An 11,777-nucleotide genomic window follows, 5' to 3' on the forward strand; every position below is an offset into this window, starting at 1 on the left:
TCCCTGTAAAAAAAAAAAAAAAAAAAAAAAAAAAAAAAAATCTATAAACAAAAGAAACCAAAGTTTTTTCTTGGTTCAATTACAGTAACGTTAATGTTACTTTGTAAGAATTATGCTTCTGACTGATAGTTAGAAGTCAATAGCATCTCTCTGAGAAAAAAAAATATTTTCCCTTAGCAGTTGTTCTAAACCTCAAATTATTTCTTCATAACACTTGTTAGCTATACCCTTTAATTGCTGTTAAGTTTTGAGAATTTTCTGGAAAAAAAGTGGCAGCCTGAGCTGCAAAAGTGCCATTCCAGAACACCAAAAGCTCAGAAGCCAAAATTAAAGGAAGAAAGGACGAGGACTGATGGGTCACTAAATCAGTCAATTTCTCCTTTATCATCAAGGCTACAATACTGAAGAGAGCTGCACAACTTTCCAGGTGTGAAGTTAAATCTATTCAGTTGTGAAGGAGATCCAGAAACAAAGAAACTGCTGTACTACAGAATCCCATCTGGATATAGCCTCTATTGATGTCTATGACAGTACAGAACATTTAGGATCCCTGTATCAAGCAGCTCCACTATTCTTGGAATGATTTACTCGTATGTCAAACCAGACAGGATATACGCAAGATTCAAGAGTCATCCATGCGTGGAAAAAGCCCTATTATCTACAATTAACACCAAAGAAGGAATTAAAAAGTTGGATGGCACAGCCATTTTATAACCTTGGCTCTGAACACCTTATGCTATGAGTTGGCATTGTGTAGCCCCATTGGTAATGAATCCTGGAAGACCAGGAACTTTAGCAGTACATCAAGGCATATACATTCCCTATGTAGGAATATGCAAAGAATTGCTACAGTAAATTTAGCTTTAGCAAACATTTTTAATAATTAAACATTTTTGATGTTGCCTCTAGTGCAGGCAATATTGAAGAAAAGAAAATCCCTGATTAACAAAGCATGTCATTCTATGACATGCTTAGAGGTAAGTCTCTAGGAACTGTTTAACCTACTTTGCAGGATAGAACAACACTCACTTTGTTATAAGTTTGTCAAACAATACAGATTGGTTTGTAGTACTATATCGGCTTCGCCTAATTCGGCAGCTGCGACGGACCTCCACATCTCTGCTCTCTTCATGAACTTGCTCTGCTGCTGTCACATCTGCTCTGGTCTTCAGTGATCTGGTGACTGAAATTACTAAAATTTCTAGATGTCTAATATTAATTAATACACTGCCCCCCACGCAATATGTAAAATAATCTTGCAAAAAAATCCGCCAGCTTTGGGCTTTTGTTTAATTACAACATTAGAGTTACTTAATTTTGAATTTAAAATGCAATAAGCTTTATATTGTATTTATACATGTTCAAATTCTCTATTCAGAAAGCATCTATGGAGAAGTTGCTTAACAGTTTTGAAAACTGATCTGGTATAACTAAGTGCGCTTGTATTTCAGGGCATGGGTCAGCAACATTTTGCGAGCACCCACCCCTAGAAATTGGAACATGCCATTGTTGTGGGTTGCAAGTCTCAACCCTTCCCCCTGCAGCCAGGATAAGCCCAGACACAGTAGGCCAGCAAACTCCACAGCAGACGGACATGCTTCTGAGTGGATGGGCAACATGGTGCCACCTATCTCCTGGGCTAGACTGGACTTTCATAGGCTGGATCTGGCCTGCAGGCTCTAGATAGCCAGCCTCTGCTCTACGCAAGAGTTCAAGGCAACCTTTGTTCTAATTTATTTTACTGAAATAAATATTCCTATAATTACAAATAAACACAAATTACAATCCTATAGGTTTTACAGTCTACTTTTAAGATGTTTTCACTCATTTTACTACCATGCAAATAATTTTAAATATTTGTATTAAGTTATTTGTAAGCAGCTACCTGACCTGTGTGTCTTAAGTTTGAGACACCGTGATTCCCTTAACATTTTCAATACAATGAAGTTGTCTCAAAACTAAGCACCTGAAAAATGAGTATCTGAAGTCGCTTTCCAAAAATTGGACCAGCATTCAGACACAGCATCAGTTACTACATTTCTGGGAACTTCACACTAACGCTTGTTATTAAAATGGAAAGGAAAGGAAATGGCCACCACTAGACCACAGTTAATGCGGCACATATTTAAAAAAATGGAAAATAAAAGATACTTGAAAAAAAATCTTTGATTGCTAAGCCTAAACCTAGTTCAAATGTAATTATTAATAATATACTTTAAGCAAATCAGAAGCAGATTGCAGAACCTATTGCCTGATGAAAGCCAAGAGAAGCATTTGGAATAGACACCTTTGTACTGCCCAGCTAGAAAACTTCTAATAACTGACTGAACCAGTTATGGTCAAACTTACTGGCAGGCATGCCACAAGTTAAGCCTCACCTCATCCCGAGTGTCACTGACCCCTGACCCCCACAGATCTATCTGGCAGAATCTGTAGCTTAGGGTGCCAGAATAATAACAGGGGAGCTTGAGTCTCTAAACGTGCAAAGCCAAGCAGTGGCAGGACACTTGAGAGAGAGAGTCACAAGAGCCAGGTTAACTCTTTCTTGGCCCTGAAGAAATTACTGCAATTTTATATGGTGAATGAGGATCCAAAGCCCTAAGTTTGGCAGCAGCTACAGGGTAAGTGAAGTCTGAATTCAGCTTTTGGAGCTGACACTTCCTCCTGCAGAAGCAGCCTGCTGCCTCTCCACTGCATAGCCAGAGGTGTGAGCCCCCAGTGCCTCCATTCCACTGAGTGCCTGGAGCTCATATGCCACACACAGTGGCTGCCTGTGGCCCCGTGTGCTCTGGGGATGTCCACCTGTTTAACTGCTTTGCATCTCTTGAACTAAGAATTAGAAATAAAAACAAAATAGAAGCATTTCTTCTAAACATTTTAAAGAAGTGGAAAGACACTGCTGTGTGCTAGTTGTGCACAGGTGGCCTTTGGCAACAGAGTCCCAGGGCTTGCGGGGACATTGTCTGTTCTTTATCAGCTGTGTCTCTCCAGATACTTTCAAAAAGTAATGATTTTGCCATGTGCTCAGCAACAGCTTCCAGGCTCACATTTCCCATGGGACAGAACAAGCAGGGTCTTACCCTCCTGACAAGGTGCTGCCTTCAATGCCATATGTAAGGACATGCCAAATATGCAATTGCACATTTTTTGCAAAAAATGGCAGGCTCGTTGCAAAAAAACACCTCTAAGCAGAGAAAGGGATGGGAAACCCTGTAGTCTTGGAGCAGGGGGAAGGAGAGTGGACAACGGGGACTGCACAAGCAGTTGGACCATGGTCCCAAGTTGGCTGTGGCAGGCAGCTGCACTGGGGTCCGCAGAGCCCCAACATGTCTCATTGCATATGCGTACCTGCTGACAGCCATGAGGGGGTTTCGGGGACCCTGGTCACTTGCTGGCTTACCCAGCACCCTCATGTATCCCACACAGCTGCTGTGCTTGCCACTTGTGACATACGAGACAGGTTGGCCATCACAGAATTGTACAACACAGATGGAACTAAAATACCTGATTTGATACGGGGAGCGGGGTTGCATTCTTAGTCATTTTCTGGCACCTATGTTAGTGTATTCAGCACTACACAGACTGTAATGAAATAACCTAACAAATAAAACATGCCCTTTATAGGCTATCAAACTAATTAACGAACTTGGAAAGGAGGGGTTTATTTTTACCTTCTTTACAATCTTCATTTTTTTTGTCAGCCTGCAGCTTTGCTGACTGCCTGTATAAAGAAAAGAAAGACTAAAAGTTACTGAACCAGTTTAATCCTTTTCTACAAGAACATTTAATTTCTTATAAAAATGGTAATGAGTAGAACCCAAGTTAAAACTTAGGCTTGTGCATACAAGAGATCTACAATTTTCATACAGCCAAGACACCACAAGCAGAATTGGGACCTAATTGTGCTAGATGATGCAGGTTCAAAGGTCTGGACTTTGTATTTCCAGGCTTGGAAAAAGTTATCACTGGTTTACCATACTTAGGTATTAAAATAAAATAAAATAAAAAAAAAAGATGAATTCTAAAGATTACAAAAGACTGGGATATGAAGCATATGTATAACTGTGGAATTAGACCACCTCTTTTAGTTGAGCCAAGAAAGAGATGTGCTACATCATCTTTTTACAAGCAGCATTTGTATAGCACAAAAGTTCATTTCAGTTGTACATTTCCTGAATTAAAATTAATTTGACCATTAGAACATCCCTGGTAGGTTTCAACTAAGCATTTTTCAATAATTATATTTTATTTATCCATTTGATTTCTATACAGCCCTCCCCAGCAAAGACTCATGGCTCCATTCCCTTCTCAATTAAAGTATAAGTTGCCCAGAGATTGAATAGGAGAACCGGTTAGGCAAGAATCTATAAGTCAATTCAATACTGGTGAATGAAGTAGTCTGTTCTAAAACTGTCAAGGACAGGCCACAGAGCTGAGTAGACAAAACTTTAACCCTGGGAAGTGTTATATTTTAAGAAAGTGTAAACATTTGAAAATAAGAATGCAGAATAAGAGATTAATACCTTAAAATTGTAAGGGATACTGTCAACATGCCATATACTAATGTCTCAAAAACTGAACGCACAATTTCCTAACAAGAAGATTTGAAAAAAAATATATGTATAGTCTCCTGTGCATTGTGTACCATTGCCAGATTTGTACAGGTCTCTACAACAACATTTTAAGAGAATATTTCTGATAGAAAGAAAGATAACTGATAGTAAAAGTACAAACTGGGAGGGGGAGAACATAGGTACTGGAATAGCATTTGAAATACTTTTACTCTTTCACCCTTGATTTTTAAAATTATTAGATTTCAATTTGACAGTGGCTAAGGAACATGGAAAAAAAGCATTTACCTTGTAAAGTGCCTTCCATTAACATTCTCACTTAGTACCTTCATACTATTGTCAAAGCTGGAGTCTGAAGATGACAGGTTATTTTTTCTCATTGATCTCAAACAGTGTCCAGTGAAACGTTCAACTTTGTTAGAAGAAAATTCCTAAAACATAGTAATAATAATAAAGAATGATAAGGGTTTGCATTTGAACAGTGTGCATGCAGTTAAAAAGGAAATTCCGTTTACCCACAAATTTTCACATAAGGATTCTGTGTCAGTGCTCAGTGAGGCAACTAAAGTTAGAACAACATTTTTTAATTTTCTCTGAACTACCATGATGGTTTGCTACCTTAACATAAGCAACTGCTGCTCCTTATCAGATTCTCTGCTGGGGGAGGGTGTGGTAAGAGGGAGGGATTGCTCTGGGGCTATGATAATCTGTTGGCATGTGGCCTACAAGTTGTCTGAAGGAGAACAGCCATACCATGGGGGGGAAAGGGGGGAATCCTGCAGGCTAGAAGGGAAGAGGCAATTTCTTCTCCAAGGAAGAGACATCTGAATCTTACTAGCTCACACTTCTTGATGCTGCGCTCATGCTGAGTGCAGGTGACAGTACTGAGTGACGATAAATAAGGCAAAGCCACTGGAGACAAAGGGCTCCTTGGTACAGTATCAGAAAAGATGCAGGAGCCAGCACATTTTACAGAAGTTGAGCATCAATCCTGCTTATGTGATGGCCCAGATCTGAAAATTCTTCCTCTTGGCATGGTCTTGCCTTTCTCCAAAATTGAGAAAGTTTCAGAGCAACTTTCTTTTTTTTATTCTGTAAATTGTAGGAACAATGGTCCTATTCACAGAGTTTGGCAAGAGGGTTACGAAAAATAGATCATTAATGCCATCACTTCTGTCCTGATTTTAGTAAAGGAAGCTTCCCTGTATCCTGCTCACTTGCCTCACTATGAATTTCAACCATATGCCAGCTGGTTTCCCTGCTTAACTGTCTTGATGTAAACATCCACAGGCCAGCAGCCAACTGTTTTCTCTGTAACTGCCATTTGTTTCTGATAAGCAAAGGGAAGTAAAGTACTGTCCTTTAAACACACCCCAGAAAAATCAAAGATTTTCTTCTTTCATAGTTTTGTAGCTCTTAAAAAGAAAACTATGAACCCACCACAGAAAGGAAGAGAAGTTTAATTAAAATGCCCAAGACAACTGTGCTACGAAGAAACAGAGAACTTTCCATGTGTGCAGCAGGGGCAAAACTCCTCTGGGGAACGTCCCAAGTTCTGGCTGACAGCAGAGACCTGGTGGGTCTCTATTGCCAGAGACCCTGACTCTGCCACTATGAGAACTGCCTGACCTGGAGAGGACTGAGACAGCTACATTCAACAATACAGACCTCGTATTTTCAGACTGAACTAGCTCTGATGCATCAGTTTCAATTTCATACTGCTGTGGTGTTTACCTAGGAGCTAGTGATGGTGGAATTCAGGGAGGCATTCCATTTCAAATCCTTCAAAAAAAAACAGACAAATTCTACACATTCCTCCTGGTCTTGCATACATCCTTGCTCAAGGACAGTTTAAAGTAAAATATATTCAGTTTTCAGAAATATGAAAGATTTAAAATTGGGACTATTTTGCACTTAATTAAAAACAGAATTATATTTTAAATCTCTGTATGGAAGTTATTATTTATGACTTACAGAGTACTTATCACACCTGCAAGCATTTGGTTGCAAAGTAACTGTGGACGTTTGAATTTTATGTACAAGAAATCCTAAATACAGAGGGGGGAGAAAAACAGAGACAGACCTGGTTTAATCTTTCTAACCAAATGATCCAGCTTCCAAGCATCAGTATGTTGCATAACCTATGAACAGCTTAGATCAACTTTGTTAGACATGAGGCACTGCTCAGAAAATCCTAGATCTCAGCTTTCCCTTGTTTTTGTTTTGTTTTTTTAACTATGGAAAAATAATAGTAACAATTCTTCTGTGACAAAGGACTCAGAAAGACCACAACAGGTCAGGATGTTTTTGATACTAAAATATCCAATTTGAAATCTCTGGGTTTATTTTGTAAATCATGTATAGGTTTACAAATCATGTAAATCATATGCAGGTCTACAAACCAAATCATGTGCAGGTCTACAAATAGGTTTATTTTGTAAATCATGTATAGGTTTGTGTATTTACAGTACAAATTTTGCACGTTACCCCACTTCGCTTTTGAAAGCATTTTACAACCCCTCAAGGCCATAGCACCTTGAGAGTCACTAGTTTAGATGTCTTTATTTTGGTTGAGCCAGAGCTCCATACTTCCACCCACAAGAATAAAGCCTTGAGGTTCACCTTGGTACCTGTGGAGCTGTGATTCTCAACCAGGATGCAAAGGCACCCTGAGGTGCCACGGGATCTTTTGAAGGATGTTGTGAGGTGCAGAGATAAGCACAGGCTGAGGCTTGTCCCTGCTTGGCTGCTGCCCTGCCTCTCTGCAAGGTGGTAAGCAGTCATCAAAGAACCAACGTTTGAAATGAGGTGCTGCTCAATTCACTACTGCTAGGGAGGTGGCACCAGGAGTCCAACGAGGGCTGCCAGGTGTATCAAAAGGCTGAGCACCACTGCAGCAGTGCCTTTAAGCCAAAGGGCTTTGCCATACATTCACATGAAAGCTAGATAGAAACCAGCTATAGAGCTGTTGCACATTTTCAAGCACTAATTTCATAGCAGGGTGGTTCTTTTTAGAGCTGGACAGACATTTGTACTGTGTGATAATGACTTTGCATGGGTGGCTGGTCTAAACTGACTGTGCAATTCACCAGTTCATTATGGGATCATTACTTTGCCCTTTGGGGCCAGTCTCACCTTACAAGGGTGGCTGGTCTAAATTAATCATGTGATTCACCAATTTATTGTGTGATCCTTACTTTGCCTGTGTAGCTGGTCTACACTGACTGCATGATTCACTATTTAACTGGATGATCCTTACTTTATACTGACCAGCTGGGCAAAGTAAGAATTATACAATGAACGGGTAAATCGTGCTATGCATTTAATGTGTTCAAACCCTATGCAAACATTGTACAATTCTCCTGCTCGTTGCATGAGCCTTACAGCCCTGCTATGCATTCAAATTAAAAGCCAGATAGAAACCAGATCTAGAGCTGTTCCACATTTTCAAGCACTAACTTAGTAGCCAGTCAGCTCTTTTTAGAGTGTCCTTCCAATGACACGATAACCACACTGCACCTGTGTCCAGTCTACATTTACTGCATGATTCACTAGTTCCTCGTATAATTTGTTACCTTGCACACATGAATGTATGGCACAGCCAATTAGGTGAATTCATAACTTGATGTTTGGTTTGGATTATTATGCGAGTGTGAGTGTATTTACTCTCCAGTTTACAAATCAATAAAACATACATGTACCCTCTCTCACACTTCCTAGGGATAATCACCTGAAAAACATTCATTACAACTTTGAAACTGCCAGGCTTGCCCAATATTGTATTGGCATCCATTCATTATTACTAATGAATTTTATGAAACAATGACTTTTTAGAAACAGAAAATTTTCCACGGAAAAATAAAGCACTGGAAAATTTTCCTCCCCACATCTCTGGTGGCCAGCCGAAATGGACTACAGCGTTCACTAGTGAGCTGCGCAATATATGCAGCAAAAAGCAGGGGCTTTACTTTGCACGGGCAGCCAGTCCACAGTCACAGCACACGTTCCCTGGGGAACTGCGCAATACATGTAACGTGTAGTAGGGGTCTCACTTTGCCCACATGACCGTCAAAACCGCTGTCCCCCCCAGTGAAGTGTGCAATACATGTAACGTGAGCTGGGACCTCCCTCCGCACGGTGGCTGGTCCAAAGAGAACCGCGCCATATACGTAACGTGCAGCAGGGGCTCGCTTTGCACGCGTGGCCGGCCGAAATGGACTGCAGTGTTCACCAGGGAACCGCGCAATGCAGGTAACGTGCAGCAGCAGCAGCAGCAGCAGCAGCAGCAGCAGCAGGGCTCCGCCCCTCCCCCAGCCCCGGCCCGGCGCTACTCACGCTGCTCTGGGCGCGCGCAGCAGCGGCCCCAGCGCGGGTCCAGACGCGGCGGACGGGCGGCGAGGGCGAGTCGAGCGACAGGAACTCAGAGCTGGAGTCCAGCGCGTTACGGCGCGGCATCCCGCAGCCCCCCGCGCCGCTGCGCAGCATCACCATGGCGGCGGCGGCAGCGCCTCCCGCTCCCGCGTCGCCTCTCTCCGAATTCTGGCGCCACGAGAACGGCCGCCGTATCCCTCCGCCGGCCCCAGCACCGCCCCTCGCTGCGCGCGGACTTTTCCCCCCCCGCATAGTCCCGGGCGCGCAGCGGAGGGAGACAGCGGGAGGGTGAAGCGCCCCGTTCGGATTTTGGCGCGTGAAAGTGAAGGGAAGTGTTTTGCTGGCGCCTGATTGGTGGAGCCGAGCGGCGCTGGCCCCGCCCCCCCTTCCCGCCAAAGGAGTTTTCGAACGCCTGGCTCTTAAAGCGGCAGCGCCCACCACAGCGCCCTCGCAGGGCCTGCTGCTCTCCAACTACCCTCAGCACTGGGCGGAGCCGCTGGAAAAGTGCTCCATAACCAGCTCCCTGGGGGGCCTTGAGATCCTTTTGGGGTGCCACACACATTGTGAGTGTCTTCGGGGTAGGAATGCCAACTGTTTGAATTTATTTCGGGAGGATGTAAGGACATTAATGACTGATCTACTGCACTGTACTCAGGAAAGCAAATGTACATGACTATTGTGTTTTTAAAAACCCACTAGACAACTGTATAAATTGGGTTCAACATTTAATATTTATTTAATGAATGCCCTATCATTTATCTCCCTGGTGACTCTCAGCAGTCTCCTGGAGATGGCAGGGCAATCCTGGAGGGTTGGCAACTCTACTTCAGGTGTGAAAACGTGGCTCATAAGATGGCATAGACAGCGTGCACCCTCAGCAAGTGTGCAGACACACCAAGCTGGGGGGAGTCATAGAGGCACTGGAGGGTAGGGCTAGGAGTCAGAGAGACCTCGAGGGATTGGACCAAAAGGAATCTCACGAGGTTCAACAAGGACATGTGCAAAGTCCTGCATTTAGGACAGAACAATCCCATGCACAGGTAGAGCCTGGGGGTGACTGGCTGGGCAGCAGCTCTGCGAAAAAGGACCTGGGGGTTACAGCAGACAATAAGATGAATATGAGCCAGCAGTGTGCCCTTGTTGCAAAGAAGGCTAACAGCATACTGGGCTGCAATAGTAGGAGCATTTCCAGTGGACTGAGGGAAGTGATTCTTCCCCTCTATTTGGCACTAGTGAGGCCACATCTGGAGTATTGTGTCCACTACAGGATGTGGACAAATTGGAGAGAGTCCAGTGGAGGGTAATGAAAATGCTTCAGAGGCTGGGGCACACGACTTTTGAGGTGAGACTGAGGGACCTGGGCTTATTTAGTCTGGAGGAGAGAAGACAGAGGGGATTTAATCACAGCCTTCAACTACCTGAAGGGGGTTCCAAAGAGGATGGAGCTAGACAGGGGCAGCCAAATATGACCCACCCGCTGGATCCGACTCGCCAGGTGGTTTCATCCAGCCAGCAGGCACCCACCAATTAATTGTACCCTGCCCAGCCTCTGCATCTTGCTCCCACCCTTGTGCACAGAAGGGTCCCAGCCCAGCCCAGCCAGCATGTGCAGCATCCATGTGGGGCCACTGCTGCAGCTGCCAGGGGATCTGCTCAGCTTCTCCAGCCTCCAGGGGCTCCTCCGGGTCCCTGCTACAGCACTTGCTCAGGATACCAGGTAGGGAAGCAGCAGTAGGCATAGGCTAGGGGGTAGAAGCTGCAGCTGAGTGGGAGCATGGGGCTGGGGCTGGTGGGGGCATGAAGCTTGGGGCCTGGGTGGGCAGGGTGTGGGTGTGTGTGTGGGGGTGGAGACTCTCCTCCCCCCCCAGTGCACAGCCCCTGTTACTTGTGGCAGCAGCAGCACATCGTGAAGCCTTGGGGTGCTTATGGCCCACACAGGCACAGCCACCTGGCAGCACATGGCTCCAGCCAGTTCTGAGAGCTGCATGTGGCGGCAAGAAGTGGAGCCAAGCTGGCCTGCCTTTATTGTGTTGGGCTCCCAGCATTTCACGGGCAGCTCCCAGCACTTGTGTGCCACGGGGGAAGCCTCGCACCATGCAGCTGGCTGCCTTCGCTGCCCCCTGCCACTGCATGCAGCTGCCAGGATATCACTGGGAAGCAGGAGACAGGGCTTCCCTCCACTTCTGCACGCCCCAGCAGCTACATGTGGCGGCAGGGAGTGGGGAAGGCAGCTGGCTCCATCGTGCTGGGTCTCCCCACAGTGGCACGTGAGAAGCTGGACATGAGACGCAGGGAGCATTGCACAATAGAGATGAGCCAACCTTGCTCCGCGCCATGCCACCATGTACAGCTCCTGGAACTGGCTGGAGCTGCATGCCACTGGGTGGCTGTGCCTGCACAGGCCACAAACACCCCGAGGGCCTGCTGCTGCTGCTGCTGCTGGTGGCAGGGCCTGTGCACCATAAGGGGGAGTGTGTGAGTGGTTCACACCCCCCATCCACAAACCTACACACCCACAACATAAACATACCCTACACCCCCACACCCAGCCACACACTCTCACAAGTCCCACACACACTTCCCACACCCCACCATACACACCCACCCACCCCCCAACCACATGCCACACGTGCCCCCACACACAGTATATAAGAGTAAGACTGTAGTTTGAGCTATTATGCAATCACCTCTATATACACCATGCAAACACATATAAATCAGGACAAAAATAGTTTTTGACAAAACTAAAATACATTATGTAGATGTTTGACTTTTATTATATGATTTGGTTGTTTTCGGTTCCAAGAGGGAAACCGTAGCCCCCCCCCCCCCCCC

General features: G+C 44.8%; 1 protein-coding gene across 1 annotated transcript in view; it reads right to left on the reverse strand.

The window, feature by feature from the left end:
• ATAD2 (ATPase family, AAA domain containing 2) overlaps positions 1 to 9,133 on the reverse strand; it is a 63,120-nt gene extending 53,987 nt beyond the window's left edge. The window contains exons 1-4 of the mRNA XM_019528123.1: positions 8,907 to 9,133; positions 4,860 to 5,002; positions 3,672 to 3,721; positions 1,030 to 1,183 (exon numbers count right to left, since the gene is read on the reverse strand). Of these exons, the coding sequence (XP_019383668.1) occupies positions 1,030 to 1,183; positions 3,672 to 3,721; positions 4,860 to 5,002; positions 8,907 to 9,062 (503 nt within the window). The 5' untranslated portion in view covers positions 9,063 to 9,133. The remainder of the gene's footprint in view (positions 1 to 1,029; positions 1,184 to 3,671; positions 3,722 to 4,859; positions 5,003 to 8,906) is intronic.
• Positions 9,134 to 11,777: the final 2,644 nt, after the last annotated feature.

The sequence above is a fragment of the Gavialis gangeticus genome, unplaced genomic scaffold (genome assembly GCF_001723915.1).
Source record: "Gavialis gangeticus isolate Ggan-Ray unplaced genomic scaffold, GavGan_comp1, whole genome shotgun sequence".
Lineage (NCBI taxonomy): Eukaryota > Metazoa > Chordata > Crocodylia > Gavialidae > Gavialis > Gavialis gangeticus.